This window comes from Vulpes lagopus, chromosome 12, assembly GCF_018345385.1.
Source record: "Vulpes lagopus strain Blue_001 chromosome 12, ASM1834538v1, whole genome shotgun sequence".
Lineage (NCBI taxonomy): Eukaryota > Metazoa > Chordata > Mammalia > Carnivora > Canidae > Vulpes > Vulpes lagopus.
Window position 1 is genome coordinate 59109679 of NC_054835.1, and position 23779 is coordinate 59133457.

Below are 23779 nucleotides of genomic sequence, written 5' to 3' on the forward strand. Positions count from 1 at the left end.
GGGGTTTCTGTCAATGCCATTTTGAGATGGGAACTTCGTTTCTAGCAGCTGTATTTGGAGTAAAGCTGTTTCTCCACGTACCTGCCATTTCCTCCTTCAGCGTCCATGGAATGCCTCCTGTACCAGGACCCCGGAGGCTTTGGGCCAAATGCCGGTGAGGCCCAGGGTGCAGACTGCACAACCTTGCCCCTTGTGGACCAGACAGGACAGACTCCTGCAGGCTTACGGGAGGCCTTGTAAAACCCACCGAACTGCACCATGGTGTCCAGTGTGTGAACCACCCACCTCCTTACCTCCCTGTGGGGCCTGTGCGTGCCATGTGGGTGACCTTGGTGTGACAAAGTGCTGCACTCCCAAGGGGCGTGAGATTTCAGACACTCCGTGGAAAAAGCAAGGGTGGAAGAGGCACAGGGTCCGTGCTTGTAGCCAGGGGGCCTGCTGGTCCATTCTCAGCTCCTTCAGAGAGGAATCTTAACGTGGAAGCAAATCAGAAACCAGAAAGCTCAAACTCAGGAACCTCTAGGATTTCTCCTGTGAAAACAGACTTCTCTCTGAAATGGAAAATAAGAATGTGGAATCTATTTTGTCCATAATGGCTGCGTCTTCCCCCCAAAGTTCAGCCCTGCTCGCGTTCTCCGTGTGGGCACTGGCGCTCCTGAAAGCCTGCCGCGCACCAGACTCCAGAGGTTTGCAGGCCTGGTAGCCGGCAGGTGCTCTGCTGGCTGGCTGAGCTGAGTGCAGGACGCGAGGGGAGGATTCGAGTGTGACTCTGCTGTGTTACTTATTTTGATCCAGTGAGAGCAGGGGGCGGGGGGGTGGGAGGGAAGCAGGGAGGATCTCAGGCAGCCTGCCCCGTGCAGAACCTGACACAGGGCTCTGTCACATGATCCTGAGATCACACCCTGAGCTTAAGCCACCCAGGTGTCCCTGTTTGCTTCACAAACCCCGGTCTCGGGACACCTGGGTGGCTCAGTGGTTGAGTGTCTGCCTTTGGTTCAGGGTGTGACCCCGGGGTCCCAGGATCGAGTCCCACATTGGGCTCCCCGCAGGGAGCCTGCTTCTCCCTCTGCCTGTGTCTCTGCCTCTTTCTGTGTGTCTCTCATGAATAAATAAATAAAATCTTAAAAAACAAAAAACTGGGGATCCCTGGGTGGCTCAGCGGTTTAGTGCCTGCCTTTGGCCCAGGGCCTGATCCTGGAGACCTGGAATCGAGTTTCGTGTCCGGCTCCCTGCATGGAGCCTGCTTCACCCTCTGCCTGTGTCTCTACCTCTCTCTCTCTCTAATAAATAAATAAAATTTTTTAAAAAAATAAAAAGTTTAAAAAACAAATAACCTAGTCTCTGGTGATGGCTGCATAGTGTGAGTGTACTCAGTGCCACTGAGCTGTATTCTCAAAATGGTTAAAATGGTAAACTTCATGTTACCTGTATTTTACCACCATTACAAAAAACCCATTCCTCTAAAAGTTGTGTTTTTTATTATTTAGTAGAATTTTGCATCCTGGGCTCAATGCTCCTGATGTAGGATGGGTTGTCAGTAAAACTACACCATTTACTACCTTCCATTTCCATTTGAGAAATTTGAGAGTAAGAACCAGGTTTGCTCAGCGGTAGTAATTACACCTCACGTCATCCGCGTGCTGCACACGAGCAGGTGAAGACGGCTCCGCATGCATTTAGTCTGAATGCCCTGCACCTGGCTGGCAAAGCACCCCCCAGAGCACCCCGCCCGTGTCCCGGGCTGGGGGTGACGGCCGGGTCCGGAGGGGCGGTGCAGCCTGGAACCGGAGCAGCCCATTGGATGGCCCTGGCACTGACCGAGGGGTGGGTTGCACATGCCATTCCTTGGGGGCTCTGCTCTCTCATGGTGGAGGATCTCTAAGAGTGGAAGCAAAACTTACTTCATGGGGCCGTTTTACAAAGCACATGAGCTAGTAACTGGGAAAGAGCTCGGAGGAAGGTTGACCACTGTTGACAACCTCACGGACAGAGGAGCAGACACGGAGTCACGCCCCACGGGTGCAGGCCTGACACAAAGCAGCGGCTGGCGGTGGTCTCCGTGTTGTGCCTTCCTGCCCCTGGCGGAGCTGTGACGGTCCACAGGGAGAGGAAGGGGGCCGGCCGCGCTGGGGCTTGTAACCCAAGGGTCCCTTCCCGTGGCCCACACTCTCCACCATCGTTGTCCCTGGCCCTGGGGCCCCGTGGCTGCGGGCAGGATGATGCCGTCACCGTGTTTCGTTTCTGGGGATGGACACCACCTGCATTCGGGCCCCTGGCTAATAGCTGTCCTTCCAGGTGGGTCATGGCTGTTTGTAGATGAGCCGGTGACCCGGTCCTGGAAGCCGTGTGGGCCCATGCAACCAGCATTTTCTGGGTTTTAGTTTTCATTATTTTTGTTACCTGTTGCCCTGCCACACTGGCCCGCAGGGCAGCTGATGTGTGGGAGACTCGGAGCCCCTCGGAGCCCCTTTGCAGTCGACATGACTCATCCACTCCCCCTCTGCTGCCATCGTGCTGTTCCCGGGGGACAGCCCTCTGCTCCGTGCCCCAGCTGGGCCCCGTGCCCCGCTAGACACCCTTCCTCCAGAGCCGCTGCGGGGCAGGCAGACCAGGGTGGGGCCCCCGCACATTCAGCCTTCGTCTTTCTGAAAGGGGCAGCAGAACCACTGGTGGGTGATGGGATGACCAGAGTGCCACACGAGTGCAGTGCTGGCGATGTGTGTCGCTGGGGAGGGGTCCCAGGCCACGTGCCGGGCAAAGGGGCTCGGGGCATGAGGCTCCCCGACTTCGGTGAATTCTGCTGATTTTCAGGACAGCACACCCTCAATGGAGAGGAACCAGCGTGATCCCTGTCTTCCTAAACTGTGGGTGTCCCCCACGCTTCACTTCCAGGGCCCCTATGACCACAGTCTCAGTGAGAAAATATCCCTGCTTCAAAGAGAAATTAAATTCTGCGTTAAAACAAAACAGAAGAGGGATCCCTGGGTGGCGCAGCGGTTTGGCGCCTGCCTTTGGCCCAGGGCGCGATCCTGGAGACCCGGGATCGAATCCCACGTCGGGCTCCCGGTGCATGAGCCTGCTTCTCCCTCTGCCTGTGTCTCTGCCTCTCTCTCTCTCTCTCTCTCTCTGTGACTATCATAAATAAAAATTAAAAAAAAAAAAAAAAAACAGAAGAGCCCTCCTCCCTGGTTACAGAGTTAATACACACTTGTTAGGGTGTTTTGAAATGTCTCCTGAAGCTCGCGGAACATGGAAGCAGCTGGGCGGCCGCGGGGCAGTGAGCCTCCGTGTGTCTCCAGCCTCCCCCTGCTGCGGTTCTGCCGTCAGCTGTTTGGCGGTGGCCGCTGTCTATACCCTGAACATCCTCCCGTGTCAGCACACCAAAGTACGTCATGCTGGACTAAAGACTAGAGTTTATTTTTAACTTTTTTAAAGATTTTATTTATTTATTTATTCATGAGAGACAGAGAGGCAGAGACACAGGCAGAGGGAGAAGCAGGCCCCATGCAGGGAACGGATGCGGGATTCGATCCCAGGACCCCAGGAATACGACCTGAGCCAAAAGCAGACGCTCAGCCGCTGAGCCACCCGGGTGCCCCAAAGACTGAAGTTTAAAATAAACACGAAGACCCGATATGAGACTCCGAGGGAGATACTGCTTAAACGCTGGTATAATCACGGTGCAAGGAGGGACCTTAACACAGAAAACACTTGAGACAACTTACAGGCGGAGCCTCGCCTGGCGGTGTCGGGGAGGAACCTTGGTAAGGGGCGCGAGGCCGTGCGGCAGGAGGGCGCGCAGCCTGCGTGTGAGTCTTTCCTTCGGGGCTGCGTTTCCAGCCAACGCTGCAGTCGTCCATGACCACTAAGCCACTCTCTCTTCCTGTTCTTCCCCGCAGGTCGCTGCCATTAACCCAAACCACCCACTCGCGCAGATGCCCCTGCCTCCGTCCATGAAGAACTGCATTCAGCTGGCGGCCTGTGAGGCCAACGAGCTCCTGCCCATGATCCCCGACCTCCCGGCCGACCTGTTCACGTCGTGCCTCACCACCCCCATCAAAATCGCCCTGCGCTGGTAAGTGGCTCCTGCTGCCGTGACTGGGGCTCCCCAGGGGACCCCGGTGGCATGGATCCCAGCGATCGACCTGGGCTTTACAGACCCGACTGACGGGCGCAAACTCAGCATCCCGAGGCTCGGGCTTTACTCACGGAGAATTAAAGAAGGGCTCTCCCTTTTGGGCCAGTGGCGTGTGCGTTTGTCGTTGTGTGATTCCCCAGAACACCCTGTCCCGACCTGCCAGCTGTGAGCGTGGCCTAAGCAGCGGCACTGGTCATCCTGGAGCTCAGGCCGTCGTGACGAGGAGAGCCCTTTGATCCCGAGCTAGAGTGGAACCTTAATCTTTCAGTTTATTTGTGGCAGTAAAACAAACCGTGATCCTTTCCTGCTCCGCTCTTTGTGGCAGTCCAGTGCTGTCGAGAACACGATTGAGGAAATGGGTGGGATGCTCCAAACTGTAGAACTTGCCTTAATGACCCTGCACCAGTGGCGGGACCCACCATGGGACGTGCGAGCTCTGTCCTCCAAATCCAGGTTTCTGCTGCAGACTACTGTACCGCCTTTATTCTCTACTTTTCCATTTTATGTTTTGCCGAAAATCTTCTGGGAGGCAGCTGGGAGAGGAATACATGTTGAGGAGGGGCAGGAGAAGCTCTGGGGGCCATTTTCCAGGGTTGTTTGCCAGGGCGGCCTGACACACAAACGCACAAGCCCAGAGAAGCAGCCGAGACAAGGGTGGACTCTGGGGTAGCGCAGTGATGGGCTTCTGGGGAGACCCCCGAGAGCCCGAGCTGCTTGCTTGGACCGAAGCTGGGACTTGCTGCCTTGCCTCTGCAGCAGTGTTTCCGCTCAGCAGTGCCCTGGGTGAGAGGTTAACGGTGCTGGGCTGGCTGAGCAGCACCCCTCTGCCACTCCCACCCTCATCCCCAAAGCCCAGGGAGAGCATCCTGTGGGGCAACTTACCCCTAAGCAGTGAGCGCAGGGAGGGAGCTGCCCAGAGGGGCTGGTAAAGGGGTGACCCACTGTGCTCCTCAGCAGCCTGGGCTCATCCCCCAGCTGACCTGGGCCAGGGCCTGCCTAGGGATGTGCCCCCCTGTGCCCTGAGAAGCAGAAGTCAACGCCGAGGGCATAGCCAGCACAGAAAAACACTGCAGAACGGCCACCAGCAAGTGTGTGCACACGATAGGGAAATGAAGGGAGGAAGATGCTAGAAGCAAGAGGGAGGACTGCAAAGCAGGAATACACAGACGCGGCCAGTGGGGCCGCAGGAAGAAGGAACACGGTGGGATTTGCGGCAGGGGAGGGCAGCTGCAGCCTGGATCAAGCTGGAAGGGGACGTTGAGGAGCTCAGAGCAGCAGCAGGAGGCACAGAGAACAGGACAGAAGGGCAGGCAACTCAGAGAGATGGACTCTCCCGCCTGCAGGGAGAGGTCGGCAGAGGTGCTGCTTCCTCAAGGTCACACATCCACGTTCCTGGGACGTGGAGAAGAGGCCAAAGCTCAGGCCGAGGGACGCCCACCTGCCAGGAGGACTCGTGGCTTCTGCCGTCATCCATCTCCCCTCTGGTGCAGCTCGTTGAGGGTGGGTCTTCACTCCCTGGGTGGTTTATGAATTTTCTTAGTAACTGCCCACACTGCTTGGTGGCCGCCGGCAACCCTTATAGGTCCATTGGACATGACCACAGGAAGACCACTGGTCCAGAGGACTCAGGAGCTCACTCATTCTGTTGTCTGTCTCAATCCCACTGTGTACTTCAGACCTACGCCCAGCGCTGTAGGAGATGCACAGAAGCGTGTGCCCTCCCAGGTTCACAGTCTAGCTGAGGAGACAAGCTGTGGCCTGAAAATTAATGATGTGTGTGGGAGCTCGACACAAGGCAGAAGGCGTCTGAGCGTTGCACGCAATGCGTGGTCAGGACTGAACGTGTGCATGCGCCAGAGGCTCTCATGTTCCCAGGGACGGGGACACTGACGGCCGAGGGCTTGCGGGAGAACGTCGTGGAGGAGTCTCAGCCCAGCGGGGGCCCAGCAGGTGGCAGGGTTTGAAGAGCAGCACAGACAGGCGGCACATGGCACGGGCAGTGCCAGGGGTAACGCCCGTGTCTGAGAAGAGTGAACACATGCATCAGCCTGATCCCATAGGAAGATGTGGGAAGGGGTGAAGGCCAGGGGTGGCCCGTGGCCCATGTGGGTGTTCTGGGTGCTGAGCCACCGACCTTGACTTGGAGGACTGGTGGGGAGAACCTGGATGGTGTCCACGTGGGCACGTGACCAAGAGCAGTGTTGTAGGGAGATAGTCCACGGAATGATGGTGTGGCCGGACCCAGGCCCTTCCACAGCCCGATCTGGTTGCCACCTGGTCGCAGGCTGGAGTGGGAAGGTGGGAATCTGTGGGCAGGAGCCCCCACAGCGGAGCAGGCAGTCCCTCCGGGAGTTCCTGCCCCACCCACTTCTGTGCATCCCAACCCCAGAATGACGCTGCGAGGGCCAGGTGGGCTCCGGGCCTCTGCCCACCCTGGGCTGGGGATGGCCAGGCGGGCCTCTCATGGAGCGTTTGTCCAGGCTTTGGGGCAGCTGAGTGGAGACACAGGAGGGAGGGAGAAGAGAAGCCACGAAGAGCCTGAAAGGGAATCTGGGCCGCACACCCTTCACCCTCGCTCCCACACACCTGCCCCTGGTGCAGTGAGTGGATGTTCCTCGCCTGCGTCTCTGGCCCTCTCTTTTCCATCTTGGTCAGGAGGGATGTGGCGTCCACTAGAAAAGCTGCTTTCCCTCAGACGCCAGTCGGCTCTTGAGAATTCTAGAGTGGGTCCCTAGGGGCCCTCTGACCAGGGAGTGGACCGTCACCCTCCCACGACATGATGCCTCATCTCAGGAGCTGCCTGAGATCGTTTTTGGAGTCAGGCTGTGATGAAAACTTGTAAAAGTAAGTGTTTAGCAGGAAGCGTTGTGAAAAACAACTCAAAGGAACACGGTCACCATCAGGTGGACGTTGGTGTCAAAGGCCAGAGCTGCACCTGGTGGTCATCAGATGACCGTCGTCTGACCTGGGCGGGAGGCTCTCCTACAGCAAAGCGCTCTCCGCCACACTGAGGAGCTGGAATTAGATCGAACGGCACCGTTGCTATGCTGTCCTGAGCCGATGATTGTGATAAACCATAATCGTCAGGAGCCTGGTCGAGTGAAACGTGCGCTTGTGTTTATCTAACAGCTGAGTTAGAAACCGCTTTTCTGAGATGCAGAAAGGAAAACTGTGTGGTAGGTAGTACTCAGTAAACCGATAGGGTTCAGGTTTTGTTTTTTCATTTAGAAAGTCAGTATTTTCCAGCTTAAAGTAGAATATACATTCTTTGTAGAAGCCAACTAAAAAAGCAAAAAGAAGAAAAGATTATTCAAGATTTTATCACAATCAGTGATAACTCTTTGGTGTATTGCCTGTCAGTGTGTTTTTCTCTGCACGGACATTTCTGCGTTGATGTAATGAGACTGCATTTGCGGTTTCTTTTACTTCGTCTTTAGCGTTACAATAAATTTATCCTAGACCATTAGGCAACTCTTAGTAAACACCATTTGTAATGATTGCATAAGATTTCACTGTATTGGTGTTTTATGTTTTATTTAACCTACGCCTAGGACTTTAGGATTCCAGTGAATAAAGGTGGGAGAGCTCAGAGCGACTCTAGGAGGGCGTCTGCCAACTTCTTCCTTACGGGGCCAGATAGGAAGTAGTTTAGGTTTTGCAGGGCCCAAGGGTCCCAGTTCCACTGATGCAGCCTGGAAGAGCCATGCTCTGTATGTACACGGATGCGTGCAGCAGTGTCCCAATAAAACTTTATTTGCAAAAACAGCAGCGGATCCTACCTTGCCAAATCGTGCTTTTGAAAATGGAACCGGGATCTTACCTGCAGATGACTGCTGTACTCATCTACTAGTCAGGAAATACCCTAAAAACAGGCCTCCTTCCTCCCCCTCCCCGCCCCCCGATGTAAATAAGAGGATGGCTTTTAACAACACTGCTCGTTACACAGTTGTGGAGAGTATCGTGTGCTTATACACGTACTCCAGCCTTGCTTTCTACGCACAAGAAGCGTGTGTTCGTATTTGGTGGCAAGTGTATTTATGAATCTTACTTGATGAAGTAGTTGCTGGAAAATGTTGTTTTCTGATTTTCTCTTCATGGTTTGCTTCAGTCTTTCTTGTTTTCAGAAACTGATATTTCAGTAATTCTGAAATGAGCCAGTGCATTATTCCCTCTAGAGGTGATTACCTTGCTCACTGTGTATATCAGTGTAGTAGAAGGGTCTGAAACATATATTTTCCTTGGCTTTTTCTATCTCTTGGATTGGTGACAGAGTGTCATTTTAAATTCATCCTGGGTATATTCGTGTAGTACTGAAAATTATAACTCAGCGCTACTTAATTTGCTGTGGGACTTACTGTAAAATAGATTGATGCTTATTGCATCATGTGCAGCATGGAATCGTATTGTTTATTAAAGAAAATGCTAGACATTATTTTGGATTGAACAGAGGTCAAGAAACTTGTTTCCTTCTTTTCAATTAAATTGAGGGATTTCAAGAAGTTTAAATGTTAATGACACAGGATTAATGTAGATTTGTCGACGTGGGAAGTCTTGCCCTCGTGTTTACCCAGCAAGACAAGGGAGAGAAGCAGTCCCCAGACAGGCAGGCAGAGCCCACACCGTGCAGCCCCATGTCCTTCCCCTGAGAGCAGGACCACAGGTGCCGCCTGCCCCACAGGCTCGCCATACGGGCTGACTGAGTTGATTCCTACGGTGGCACACTCAGTAAACGCGAGCTGCTCTTATTACCATGATGTTAACATTTCAGCCAAATGTAAGGACAAGTTGGGTACATCGTGATGACTCAGCAGAGGAGAGAGGGCTAAAACCTTAACCCCGGATGGGGAACCGCCAAAGAGAAGTCAGCTGACTCCCAGAGTAGAACGTCGGAATGCTGGGAACCAGGCACCAGGCTGCTGTCATGTGTCTGGCTCATCTCATATATTGGCCATGACATTTGCTTTGGATTTTTTTTTAAAGATTTTATGTATGTATATATGTATTTATTTGAGAGAGAGAGACAGTTTGTGCACAAGTGTGCACGAACAGTAGGGAGAGAGAATTTCAAGCAGACTCCACACTGAACGTGGAGCCCCATGTGGGGCTCTATCTCACGACCCTGAGATCATGACCTGAGTCGAAATAAAGAGTCAGACGCCCAACCAACTGAGCTACCCAGGGGCCCCTTGCTTTGTATTTTTCTTGAAGACTCACCCAAGACTCGATCAAAATTACTTTTAGACACATAAGTTCCTGCTGGTTTTTTTTTCTTTTTTTTTTTTCCTGCTGGTTTTTGATGATAGGTTAACCGTTTGTTCTCTGTAGCATTTCCCAGAACACAGCTTCCTTGCTGGAGAACAAACTTCCTGCCTGCCTTTCAGTGTTCTTTGTGGTAGGAACTGAGTAGAATGACTCTGCCTTACTTCGCACACTTGAAGGCAGAGATGCTTAGAGACCCGCCTGAGAAGGAGGCTGTCTAGTACACCAGAGAACCAAACTGCCCTACCAGTTACTTGGTCATAATGTCCCACTTGGGATTTATTTAAATGGTTTTCCTCTTGGGAAGTCTTCACAATAAGGCCTCAGCCATGCTCTGGTCCTGTTGCTGAGCCCCACAGGAGCTTCCAGAGTCTTTCTGGTTACATGATGAGTCACATGCCCACCTGAAGAAGGTACTTCCTCCAGCCAGACCATGTACGCTCACTGTTCCAGTCTGTTGACATACACTCGTTAGGATGAGCACCATAATGTACGTGACAGAGCTCCTTTAATGAAAGGCCACATGCAGAAATCTGGCGTATGCTGCTAAGGAAGAGAACTGAAGGAGAAGGAATGACAGGGCTGATGACCCCTGATGCCTCCGACCACTCCCTGGCTCTCCGACCCCAGATCTGCTCCTTGGGCTGCCACGGGCGGTCACACTGATGCATCCTACAGGGAGTACATTTGGCAATAAGCCAAAAGTGTAGGGACCTTTGAAGATAGCTGAGACCACTAGAGAAGGGGAGAGGAGCCTGGGATGGAGACGGCAGGACAGGCGAGCACTTGAGGACACAGGCGAGGGCAGGCTGAGGGTCGGCATTCTGGCTGTGCATGTGGCTGCTTCCCCCTTACCATCCTACCCATCCTGGATGGGTACAGAGGGAAGGAGGGAGAGAAAGAAAGAAAGAGAGAGAGAGAGAGAGAGGAAGGAAGGAAGGAAGGAAGGAAGGAAGGAAGGAAGGAAGGAAGGAAGGAAGGAGAAAGAAAAAGAAAGAAAGAAAGAAAGAAAGAAAGAAAGAAAGAAAGAAAGAAGAAGAGAAGAGAAGAGAAGAGAAGAGAAGAGAAGAGAAGAGAAGAGAAGAGAAGAGAAGAGAAGAGAAGAGATCTATCCTTCCTGGAGGAGCCTGCACCTGTAGAAGGCAGAGGAAGAATTTAGAGTGAGGAGTAGTACAACATGATAACAAAAGAGAACATGGGGAATGTGAGGAAGAAACAGGCAGTTAGGACATAGGGAGCATGAAGAATATGGCTAACAGAATAAGGATTGTAGCAGGTGCACTGACAAGCAGCACCTGGGCGTGACGGACAGCGAGAGCTGGAGGTGGGGCAGGGAGTTCCCATCAAAGGGACAGAGACGGGAGGAGGGACTCACCAGTAGGACACAGTGGGAGTTGGAAATTGAAGATAGTGAAGATATCAGTTATGGAAACTATGCGTAAGATGCAGTACATTAGTCATAACCACCAAAGTAATGAAAGTAGAAGGTATAATTTTCATACAAGGAGAGAAAATTTTCTCTCTAAAAGAAGGTAGAAAAGGAAAAAAGAAAAGCATGGTAAATAGAAAATGTGAAATAAGGCAGCCAAAATAAGCTTTGAAATAAAAGTGATGATGTAATTATAAGTGAGTTGAATTCATCTCTCAAAGGGCAGTGATTCTTCTGTTGGATAAAATTCACTATGATATGGCAAACAAACTATTTGAAGGGCTGGAAGTCACAGGAGGAAAGCAGTGAAATGTGAAGTGAAAGAAAGCTGGAGTGGCAGTTTTAATGAATCAGAGCAGAGCCTGAGATAAGACATTGAAAGGACAGAGAAGAGTGTTTTATGGTGAGAAGCTCAGGAGACCAAGAAGGCACACCAGTATGGCTCCGTACACACCTGACAGTGTGGCCCTGAACTATGGATGATGAGGACAGAAAGAACCACAGACAAATCAGGAATGAAGATACTGAGACACCAAGGAGGTGAAGAGTAAGCAAAATAGGTAAGATTTCAGCAACAGGGTGAATTAACTGGACGTGTAGAGGCAGATGGGGTGATATAGGCAACAAACCCAGCCTGCACATTTCTAGCACATGGGGCCAATTCACTAAAATACACTGTGCTGAGCTGCAAAGGAAGCTCTAATAACCCCAGGGAGTCAGCATCGTATCCACTCTGTTCTCAGACCACCATGCAATAAAGTTGGAGCTCAGTAACAGAAAAATGGCTTGAAAAAATGTTCTGAAAACTAAAAATCTTACTCTTAAAACCGTTAAAGAGGGAGTGCTTTAAAAAATATTGGGAACTACTCAAAGCTGGATGATGGCAATAGCAGTGCTTTTCTTATCTGTGGGATAGAACTAAAGCAGGCTCAGATTTAGGACACGTAGTCAGAAAACAAAGATTAATATTGAAGAAAAACAAAATGTTCCCCCTATAGAGCCAGGGGGGAACATAATGTGCAGAAAGAAGATCCTTGGAGGCAGAGGCAGCCCATAACTGTTCACAGTGTCCCAGACCCTAGTTGGCCCATGTCTGGCCAACTCCCCAGAATTCTACCATCGGGAGGGGGATCCTGGAGTTCCCACTCCTCTCTGTGCAAGGTCGGACCCGTGCTCTCATTGTCAGCACCTCTTTCAAGTGAGCCTGGTGACAGGTTCCCAACATTCCGACGTTCTGCTCTGGGCGTCAGCTGACTTCGCTTTGGCTTTTCCCGATCCAGGGTTAAGGTTTCAGCTCTCTCCTCTGCTGAGTCATTACGACTTGCCTGACTCGTTCTTATATTTGGCTGAAATGTTAATGTCACGGTAATAAGAGCAGCTAGCGTTCACTGAGTGTGCCACTGTCAAGTCACAATCAGCTCGTACAGAGGGCCTGTGGGGCAAGGGGAGGACATGAGATTGCACGGCTAGTAACTGGTAGGGCCAGGATTCAAATCCGGATGGACATTGGTGCAGGTTCTGCCTGCCTCCTGTCTTCTGCTGACTGCCTCTCTCCTCCCCCCCCCCCTTTTTTTTTAAAGATTCATTAGAGAGAGAGACAGAGCATGAGTGGGAAGGGCAGAGCGAGAGGAAGAGAGAATCTCCAGGAGACTCCTCAGGACTGCAGAGCCTGACACAGGGCTTGATCTCAAGACCCTGAGATCATGACCTGAGCTGAAACCAATAGTCAGATGCTTAACCGACTGAACCACCCAGGCGCCCTTCCTCTCTCCATTGCTGTCATTTTTCTCCCTAGTGCTGGTTCTTGTCTTGCTCCTTTTCTTTCACTTTGGAGGTGATATGGAGGGAGCAGAGATCCATGTTTAAGTAAAGGTTTTAGAGATTCACCTAACTTGGGGAAAGGCTACACTGAGTTCTTCAGCAAACATCATGCTTGGTGGAGAAACTTGAGACACCTTCCCTTTAGGCTGGGTGTAAGGTAAGCATCCTCTCTGACACTACTGCCTTGCTAGAAGTCCTGGCCACCAATAAGACAAGTAAGTAGTAGTAGAAAAACACAAAAATGTGTAGTTATCTCTCTATACACAAAAATGTGTAGATGACAGTATAGGTCATCTATCATATTCCATCTGTTGTAGGGTACACATTTTCATATTCGAACATCTCTGAGATCTAGTGCTGTCTTACAGTAAATTACATGCCTGTTTAATTGGCAGCATATTTTCTGTCTTAGTGGTATGTGGAAATGTTTGTAAGTCCTCTCAGAGACACACACTATGACTTTTCTTTTCTTTTTTCTTTTCTTTTCTTTCTTTTCTTTCTTTTTTTCTTTTCTTTCTTTTCTTTCTTTTCTTTCTTTTCTTTCTTAATGATAGTCACAGAGAGAGAGAGAGAGGCAGAGACATAGGCAGAGGGAGAAGCAGGCTCCATGCACCGGGAGCCCGATGTGGGATTCGATCCCGGGTCTCCAGGATCACGTGCTGGGCCAAAGGCAGGTGCCAAACCGCTGCGCCACCCAGGGATCCCCCACTATGACCTTTCTCATCGCACTGTTTGTGACATGAACTAACCGAAGTTGCAGCATTAGGGAATCATGGGTAAAATATCAGGTAAGCAGCAGGTAGAGTTGGTGAACAAGGTTTATATATACCATAGTTATATAACTGATCTCAAAGTCATAATAGTATTTATGGATTTTAATTTGAAAAGTCTAAATTGTATGGTCTTTATCTTTAAGACCAGAAAAAAGAAAAGCACATTAAACTATAAGTAAAAGAAACTTAAAAAAAAAAAGTAAACAGAAAATGCACTAGAAAAATCTAGAAACCCATGAAACTGAATGATAATTTTTGAAAAGTTCAATAAAACTGTTAAATTCTCTTTGGTGGGACGCCTGGGTGGCTCAGCAGTTGAGCACCTGCCTTTGGCTTGCTCAGGGCATGATCCTGGAATCCTGGGATCGAGTCCCACATCGGGCTCTCTGCATGGAGCCTGCTTTTCCCTCTGCCTGTGTCTCTGCCTCTCTCTCTCTGTGTCTCTCATGAATAAATAAATAAAATCTTAAAAAAAAAATTCTCTTTGGAATGGCCAAGACCAGAAGGGAGACACAAATTACCTGTATCAGAAGTAAGAAAGGGAAAAAAAGGGATCCCTGGGTGGCGCAACAGTTTGGCGCCTGCCTTTGGCCCAGGGCGCGATCCTGGAGACCCGGGATCGAATCCCACATTGGGCTCCCGGTGCATGGAGCCTGCTTCTCCCTCTGCCTATGTCTCTGCCTCTCTCTCTCTCTCTCTCTCTCTGTGACTATCATAAATAAATAAATAAATTTTTTTTTTAATTTAAAAAAAAGAAAGGGAAAAAAATAAAATAAAGAAGTAAGAAAGGGGCATCACTACAGACCCCACAGGCATTAAAAGGGTTATTATAAAGGAATCCCTTTACGTATTGGCTTTATTCCAATAAATTCTACATCTGAGGGATCTCTGGGTGGCGCAGCGGTTTGGCGCCTGCCTTTGGCCCAGGGCATGATCCTGGAGACCCAGGATCGAGTCCCACGTCGGGCTCCTGGTGCATGGAGCCTGCTTCTCCCTCTGCCTGTGTCTCTGCCATTCTCTCTCTCTCTCTCTCTCTCTGACTATCATAAATAAAAAAAAATTTTTTTTTAATTTTTAAAAAATTCTACATCTGAGACAAAGTGGATGAAAGACGCAAATTACCAAATCTGGCACAAGAAGAAAGAGAAAATGTAGAGTTTATACTTCATAAAGAAGTTGAATTATAGTTAAAAGCCTCACAAAGAAAACTCTAGGCCCAGATACTATTACTGATGAACTCTCAAATGTTTAAGAAAGAAATAATACCAATTCTTATACAAACTCTTTGAGAAAGTGAAACAAGGGGCAACATTTTCTCATTCCAGAGGCTAACTTTACCCCGAAAACTAAAGTCAAGCAAAAACTGTATAAGGGAGGTGGGGGGAAGAACTTACAGACCAGGATTCCTCATTAACATAGATTTAAAAATCCTTAACAAAATATTAGCAAGTGAAGTCTGTGAATACATAGAGAAAGGATAAAGTATGAGAATCAAACAAGGTTTATTTCGGGAATGGAAGATTGTTTAACATGTAACAAATCAATACATTATTATTAATGTATTTACTCTCCTTTTCCAGAATAAGAGAGAAAAACTATATGATCATTTCAATAGATGCATAAAAAGCATTCGACAAAATTTGACACCCATTCATGATAAATCAATTCAGCAAACTAGGAATGGAAGTGAACGTTCTCAAGCTCCTAAAAGGCATGTAGGAAAAGCCTGTAGCTAACTAACACTGTACTTAAGGGTGAAAGGTTAAGTGTTTTCCCTGGAAGGTTGGAAATAAAACTCAGGTGTTCATTCTCACCATTACTTTTCAGTATTGTACTAGAAGTTCTGGTTGTTGCAGTAAAGATACAGAAAAATAAACAGGCATGCAAATTGGCAAAGAAAACTGTTCACAGACAGCAGGATTATGTATATAGAAAATCATGCAAAATCTACAAAAACATTGCTGGAACTAATAATTCATTGTAGCAAGGTTTTAAGGTATAAGACCGATACCCCCACATCAGCTGCATTTCTATATAGTACTGATAAAGGTTGGAAATTGAAATTTAAAAATATTTGCTGTGGCATCAAGATTCTGAAATACTTGGGATGAATTTAACAAAATATGTACCAGACGTGTGCACACAACATACAGAAAGAACATGACTCAGAGAAAGACTCACATACTCAGAATTTCACTGTACTTAGGGAGTAAAAAAGTTTTTTAAACCTATTCAACTTGATCTATAGATTCAGTTCAGTCCCAGTCAGAATCCTATTTTTTAATCCATTTTTTGTTATTTATTTATTCATGAGAGACCCAGAGAGAGAGGCAGAGACACAGGCAAAGGGAGAAGCAGGCTCCATGCAGGGAGCCCAACATGGGACTCGATCCCAGGTCTCCAGGATCACGCCCTGGGCTGAAGGCGGCGCTAAACTGCTGAGCCACCGGGGCTGCCCCTAATCATTTTTTTTTTTTTTTTTTTTTAGAAGAAATTGACAAGTTGACTTTAAATTCTATGTAGAAGTGCAAAGGGTGAAGCTGAAACAACTTTGCAAAGGAGGCACGTTGGTTTATTTCAAGGGTTAATATAAAGTTGCAGTCATCACGCCTGTAGTACTGGCATAAGGACGGCCATAAAAATCCGTGGAACAGAATACAGGTGTAGACCTACACGTATATGACCAATTGATTTGGACAGAGGTACTAAGGTAATCTGATGGAGAAAGGATGGTGTTTTTAACAAATGGTACTAGAATAATTGGCTGCTCATTCAGGAAAAACAAAAACCCTCACTCTTATTTTATGCTATGCAGAAAAATTAACTTCTGATCTTATACAAGATGAAACTATAAAACTTAAGGTGCAAACATAAGAGAAATTGTTGATAATTTTTTAGCCAGGACCCAAACAACACAAACCATTCAAAAAATTGATCAGTTGAAGTTCATCAAAATTGAAAGCTTCTGCTGTTGATAGACAGTGTTGACATTGTTAATTGGAAAGATTTTCATTGGAAAGATTTACAATACGTGTCTGACAGAGACCCATATAGACGATACAGAAAGACCTTTAAAAAGTCAAGAATACAACCCAAATTTTAAATAAATAGCCAATGACTGGAATAGATGCTTTACAGAGGAGATACATGAATGGCTGATAGACACGTGAAAGGTTCACGATGTGTTGTGGAAAGGGTAAAACCATCCAGAGCTCTCGTGCTTCGCCAGTGGGGATGCAACATAGTACAGCCGCTTCAGGGATGTGATGTTAAACATACAGCCCGTCAATTCCACACCTGCGTATTTACCTGAGGGAGGAAACCCTCTGTCCACAAAAGGATGTGCACATGAGGGTTCCTAGCAGCTTTGTTGATGATGTCCCACTCCTGAAACAACCATCAGCGGGTGAACAGATAATCAGATCGTGGTCCGTCCACACAACATGTTACCTCTTACCAAGGAAAAGGAGCAAGCTGTTGATAACAGCATGAGTGAATCTCAGAAACATTGTAATGATTGAAAGGAGGTGAACACAGAGGAGTGCATGGATTGTGGTTCCATGAAGTTCCCAGAAAGACCGACTAAACCGCAGTGAGATAAAGCAGATGGGGTTTGCGGGGCAGATGTAGGGCTGGGATCGGTGGGAAGTGGGGTGGCACAGTGCCTTGAGGGGAGGTCCTGCTGGTGGCCACACAGAGACATATCCATCTAATGCTTCAGACTCTAAAAGTGGGTACATCTTATTGTATGCAAATTGCACCTCATGAAGTTGATTTAAATGTCTCTAAGCGCATAGTGTTCAGTGCAAAAATAAGAAACAGGCTTGGATTTAAACCACAGTGCTCTTTGGTGAATTGAACACAAAAGACATATATAAACTTAAGTTTACACATATGCTTAAATCAAAATATGGAAGGACATACACATCGTGTGTGTGCCTGTAGGGTGTTGAGAAGGGCCGGGGATGAAGGGGGGACAAATAAGAGATGTGCCCCAGCGGTAACCATTCCGTGAATGGCGGATGAATGGTAGACTCTGAGCAGCAACTCAGTCACACATGTGACAGGCTGGCTGGACGGCCCTTTGTGAAAGGCTGCACTTAAAATCACGTCTCCTTCTATTTCTCTTAATACCAGCTGACCGTATGACAGTGCTGTCCCGAGGCTCAGTGTCATCAATAATGCTAAGATAAGCTAAGAAATTATAGTTACAGCCTAACTGACCTATTAGACCAAATCTCAGGCATGTGAGGCCTTTGGAAAATCGCTCATTTCCCTCAGAAAAAAGTGTTTTCTTAAAATTTTTTTTTAAAGGGCAGATTGCCTTTTTAATTTTGGTGCATGTTGGAGTTTATCTAACTTGTAGTAATTTACTCCTGGCTCATCTCCTCTCTTCTCCAGTGTTCATCTAACAAGAAAACCAGGGAATGCATTGTCTCAGACGGGATCTTGCAGGCAGTTTAGTGAATCCAAGAGTGTTTTGTGAGAGTTTGAATGCACCGGAATGTAGTATGGATGGAAGATGCAGGGTAGCAGGCATGAACAGGATATTCTTTTAACATAACAGGACTGTTCAGAAGAGAATAAAGATTATGTGCAGCTCAGCTCACAGGGGGGTCCTCGCAGCCACTGAGTTATTGACATAATTCCAGGACATCAACTTTGGCTGAAATGATCCTCATAACATAGATGGCCCTCCCAGCCCCGCTTGCCACCCCTCCAGCCCTCTTAGCCCTCCTGGTTATCCTTGGCCAATGGGAGGAAAGCCGTTTGTCCTCTGGTGTTTGGATACCATCATCACCATGTTCCAAATTAGTTTTAATCCTTATTTGAAATCCTACCTGCAGAGCAACTGAATTACGTCATATTTGATAAAACAGTGACTTGTTAACTATTTATTTGCCTATCTGTATCTTACTAACCTTCTGGGTATTTTAGTGGTACTTTGACTTCTTATCTGGTTTGTGTGTCTGAGTAGGCATGTGCCCCCACGTGTAATCAGTAACACAGCCACGTTGCTCTCAAAAGCGTTAGCACACAGCTGCGTGTTTATAGTGGACGTTCATGACCATTATGGACACGCAACAGCAATCATTGGATTAGTTTATGTTGAAAACCATTTCTTTCTCATTGTTTTCGTGCTAAGATAGGATCGATGGTCCTTCCTGAATAGCCTCTTTTGGATTCCAGAGTCACGTCACCATGTACAAACCATGCAGACAGCACCGTGGTGTCCCCGGTTGTTTAAAAATGGTGTCAAAGAAGCCTCGGGACATCAGCCTCTCTGGTCTTCTTGCTCCTTGTCATTTGTGCCCTTGATGTTTACGTACTTGATGTGGAACCGTGTAAACCAGATGCAGAGACCCTTTAAGTCGCTGTGAGGCTGGGCGTCAAGCCTTGGTGTTTGGTGCCGTCAGCTGGTTGTTGGGACAGCCTGATGTTTGCTTATTCTTCGGTTGAAATAACAGCTTCTTTGGAGTGCCCGTTCTGTCCCAAGTAGCTTAGAAGTACTTGGATTATAAAGATTCGTGAGACAGAGTCCCTGTCCTCTGGGAAGACAGAGTCTGCAGGGAGACACACATCCTTCTCAGTGCTGCTCTTGGAATGAAAAGGACAGCGAACCAGCTTCCTTCTGCTTGCCTCAGAGGCAGGCAGCATCGTCCGTGTTGGGTATTGTCAATTCTAACCCTCCAGAGATGAGTGAAGTCCCACCGCTCAGTGAGAAGGTAGACACAGCGTTCTGAGCAGATGTCCGGGTCGTAGGCTCGAACCTGAACTGGATGGTGAACAGTCCAGCGTGGCAGAGACCCTGAAGTCTGAGGAAAGGGATAGTGACCCTGAACCGAGAAAGAGGGTGAGGTCCATGAACATGAGGCTCAGGAGCGGGTCTTACTCTGTAGGCAGCATCTGCTCTGTGATGACAGCAGGTGCGGCACTGGTTTGGGATCTAGTCTCTAGAGCCAAGATTCAGAAGACAGGCAGGTACATCAGCAACAGGGTAGCCCAGGCCCTGCTGGGCATGGGCGCAGGTGCTTGGGCACAGGGCAGCCTCCCCAGTGTGGCCATGACCCAGGAGGCTCCCAGCTGGCCCTCCGCAGCCCCACCCACAGTGGAGGGCACAGAGTTTACAGGTGTAACTCAGAGGGCTCTCCCTGTCATTCTGATGCCCTCCTCTTATTAGAAAACACACAGCTAGGAAATAGCCGCATTATACACACGGGACCAGGCAGGTTGGGGCATTCGACTTGGAAGTTCTGAGTGCCAAGGAGGAGGTAGGAGGAGGCCTTGGCTGCAGACTCTTAGCTCAGTCGGGAGGAGCGAGAGAGAGGGCGCTGAACCCAGCAGACCACGTGGGAGACTGGATCATCTGTGGGTTTCCTGTGGGTCATGGAAGCTTTCTATTTTAGGCATGAGAAGCAGGGGGGGTATGACAGGACGAGAGGGGAGTTTCAGCAGGGGCTGGTTCAGCGGAATTCAGTATTCCAGGGTAGATGGGCTGGGATGACTGGCAGGGAGAACGGAGAAGAGGGTGGGAGCACATCCCTCGGGCAGGGAGGGAGGCAGCCAGAGGGGAGGAGCGGAGGACCACCAGCCCAGAGAGTGGGGCTGTCAGAGAACAGGGGGTGACGGATCCCTCGGCCTGAGGGCCCGAGAGGCCACTGCAGTTGACAATTAGGGGGTCACTGGTCACCAGTGCTGTTTCTGGAGGGCTGTTGGGGCCGTCATCAGAACATGACAGGTTGACTTGAGACCAGACAGGCTGCTTTACTGGAAGTCAACTGGAAATGGGGGAGAGGCAGACGTCCGCGAGAGGAAGATGCGAGATGGAAGGGGTTGTGAGGTCTGTTAGCTGGTTGGTTGCACTTGTAGACGGGGAGGCAGCTCTCTGATAGGAGGAAGCCGTTGAGGAGAGTGTGTAACAGCACACAGTGGGGCCCTGCTGCTGGCCTGGGAAGCAGGTGCTGCCTGAGGTGGGCCTGGGGCCCTCGGGGCAGGGCTGGGTGGCATGAGGTCCACTGGCCCTGGGAAGCCACACTTCGTGGCGGTGACGCACGCGTAGAATAAGAACAAGAACAAACAAAACCCAGCTGTTTGGGTTGCTCTGTGGGTGATGATTGGTCGAGAAGGACGTTGTGGATTTGGGGGAGAGTGGAGTTAGAATGGTTGAAGAACTTCTGGACCAAATTGGGCCGGGAGAGACAGGCCAAGGGGACCAGTTTGAAAACCCGGGAACCAGGGGACAGAAGATGGGGATGGAGGTGGGGGTGTGGGAGAGCACGTGGAGGTGGCGAGGGTCCAGTGGGGATGTGGCTGGCCTCTGGAGGGCTTCAGGGCATCGGAGGAGTCCTGGGAGGTGGACGGGGAAGGACCTACCTGTGTGGGGTGGATCCTCAGTGTGGTGTTGAATTCGGGGAGGAAGACGGCAGGGTACTGAATGGTGGGGAACCAAGTAAAGGCAGACTCTAGGGTCAGGGCAACGGGAAGGGACTTGGAAGACAAGACAGGAGGTGGGTAGAAAAACTGAGCAGAGGACAGTCACGGGATGGGCTGGCACAGCTCAAAGGAAGAAACTATTTTTTTTTAAAGAAAGAGTTGAAACCTTATGTTAGAAATGAGAGTGCAGGGGCGCCCACCTGGCTCAGCGGTGGAGCCTCTGTCTTTGCCTCAGGTTGTGATCCCAGGTCCTGGGATCAAGTCCTGCATCGGCCTCCCCACCGGGAACCTGCTTCTCCTTCTGCCTATGTCTCTGCCTCTCTCATGCTGTGTCTCTCGTGAAAAAATAAAATAAAATGTTTAAAAAAAGAAAAGAGTGGAAGTCGAGAGCATAGACCCTACCTACTGCTCCTGAGGCACCAGGGCCACACCGAGAGTGCAGGGTTTGGGGTGCGGGGAGCGTCAGGCAGCTACGTGAGGGTGCCCAGGGCGGTGAGCATTTCACAGGCAGCGCGAGGGCTGGGTGGCACGCTCAGGAAGGTCGAGGAGCAGCGAGGGCCAGGGTCTGGGCACAGGGATGAGGTGGCAACCTGAAGCTTCCGGAGAAGTTGGCAGTCGAGGCTGCAGGGTCCACCATTCCCAGCCACAGACAGGCCGATGGAGCCACCTGACCAGGGAGGCCCCACGTCCCCATCGCATGAACAGAACTGCCCCGCAGCCGAGGCCGGGAGGCCGTGCCTTCCAGTTCACACTGCCCTGCCGACTCTCCCTGTCCTCACGTCAAACCGCAACTCTTACCAGTAGACGTTCTGCTGCAAATCTAAGTTCTTGCTAAAATTAATTATCAGATGAGGGTTTTAGGTGTTTTTGTCACTCCCGTATCTTGAGGACGATACACTGTCCCTTGTGAACGCAGCCTCTCTGGTTAGTCCGTGGGCAGCTGGCACCGAGCCGTCGGATGCCGGAGCCCGGAGGACGACGTTGGCCACGCGGGCATATTTACGTCCTTCCTTTGCAGGACGAGCACCAGACGGGGCTCCGGTGACTTCGGGTATTACCTGTGGTGTCGAGCAAGAAGATATGCCCTCGTGAGCCGTCTCTAGTACCTCCATTTCCACGTGCCCCCCGATCCCCCCTGCCCCCCAGAAACTAAGAAAAGGAACAGAAGACGAGGGTAGAGGGACAGAGGGCAGCCCGGAGTGAGCACAGGACACGTGTGTGGGGGAACAACTGGGGTGGGGGACTCCCACCTCTCCCCAGGCTGGCGCGGCGGGCAGGTGGCAGAGCTGCCGTCGGGGCCTGGGGCGTGCTTTGTCCCCAGCCTCCTCTCGCTGATCACCCATCAGCGGCTCCAGCAATGCAGGTCTTGACGCGACACTGTCTGCAGGAGCCTTTATGGTAGCACATCCCCGCCGCAGGGCCCCGACACGACGCCGGGTACCGCTCGGAACGGGAGCCCCGCCTGCGCTCTGCCGCCTGACCCCTGCGAGGGCGTGGGAGAAAGTGGGCAGGGTGCTGGGGTGCCGCCGCAGTGTCTCCTGGCGTGGGGTTAAGACGTGGGCTGGCTGTCGCCGCGGTTTTTCCTGTGAACGCGGGAAAAGCAGTCATTTCAAATGTCCCTTTTATGGTTCGGTGTCTCTTGTGTCCCCCCCCCCACCCCCCCGAGCTTGGAGCTTGCTGGAAAGGGCCTCCCTTTACTTTGATCCCTGCCTGTGCTTTGCTCAAGGCCTGCGCCCGGGGCGCCCCGTACCCCGGATGTTCCGGGCATGTTCCGGGACCGTTAACCGAAGCCCGGCCTGGCGTCTGCTCTGCCCGCGGAGCTCACGCTGCCCTCGCTCCGGGCCGGCCGCTGCTGCCTTGGTGCGCTTCCCAGGCACGGCGCCCTGCCCTGGGGTGCTCTGCGCAGACGGGACGGATGCGCCTCCGGGCAGGTACGAGTGGTCACCGTGGCGCTGCCAGTGACTTGTTCCTGGAGGACGGCCACACGCACGTGTGCTGTTGTGCGGCGGCCCGTCTTCCGATGCTGTGGGACCTCACCGGGCCCACTTGGTGGAAGGCGGCGCTGCTCCAGCCGTGCCCTCTCCTGCCACACCGGCCGGCGACACGGCCGTGCCGAGCGGGTGCACGGGCTCTTCTCAGGGTGGGTCAGGCCGAAGCTGCGCCTCTGCCCGCATCTTTCTGCCCGTCTGCTCACAGGAGCGCTCATGTGGCGCTAACTGGGAAAAATCTCAAGTGTCAGAAGGGCTTTCATCCTGTTGGTGTTGGAGGACACCAGGACATCCTAGAAACCGGGGGCTCTGGGACCCTGACGACCGTTCTGGTCCCGTCTGTCCCTGTTTGCAAGCGCATGTCCGTGACGCCCAGTGTCCTGAAAGACCACGTGCGGTGTCTGTGTCCTCCTGCCCTCGTCTCGGGGTGACCGGCGAGACCGTGGCTCAGCGCTTCTGCTGCCTGCGTGTGACCTTTATAATGTTGACTGCACAATGCTCGTCACCTACGAGCGCTTCCCATATGGCTTCACGTGTGTGTTTGCTAATAGGCCGAGGCCCAGTCAGAGCCGACACGATGCGCAAATGTGGCTGCGTTACCAATAAGGAACCAGATGCGCGGCGTGTGGCCGAGCAGGCCTACAGCTTCATTTACAGCAGAGCTAAACGACGTACGGGTTCCCTGATCCCAAACCCCTTGTTCTAGCCACGCCCCCCCCACCCTCCTGCCTTATACATGTGACCTGATGTTGCTACACAAGTGTCCTCTTAGTTAACAGTGTTCTGGCGTTCACCTGAGAACCAGCTTTCCTCTGGGGACGTTGCAGGCCTTCTGGTCCTTGCAGAACAGCGTGCTGCCCATTTGGAGCCGTGGGGCTTGTGTTTCATGGCAGGGGGTGTCAGAGGCCCCAGAGAAATCGAGGAGGGGCGTCCCAAC

General features: G+C 50.7%; 1 protein-coding gene across 2 annotated transcripts in view; it reads left to right on the forward strand.

Annotated features, from left to right (window-relative positions):
• RPTOR (regulatory associated protein of MTOR complex 1) overlaps positions 1-23779 on the forward strand; it is a 330129-nt gene that overhangs the window by 155326 nt on the left and 151024 nt on the right. For both annotated transcript variants that reach the window (XM_041723779.1, XM_041723780.1), the window contains exon 6: positions 3900-4075. In XM_041723779.1, coding sequence (XP_041579713.1) covers positions 3900-4075 — 176 coding nt within the window. The remainder of the gene's footprint in view (positions 1-3899; positions 4076-23779) is intronic.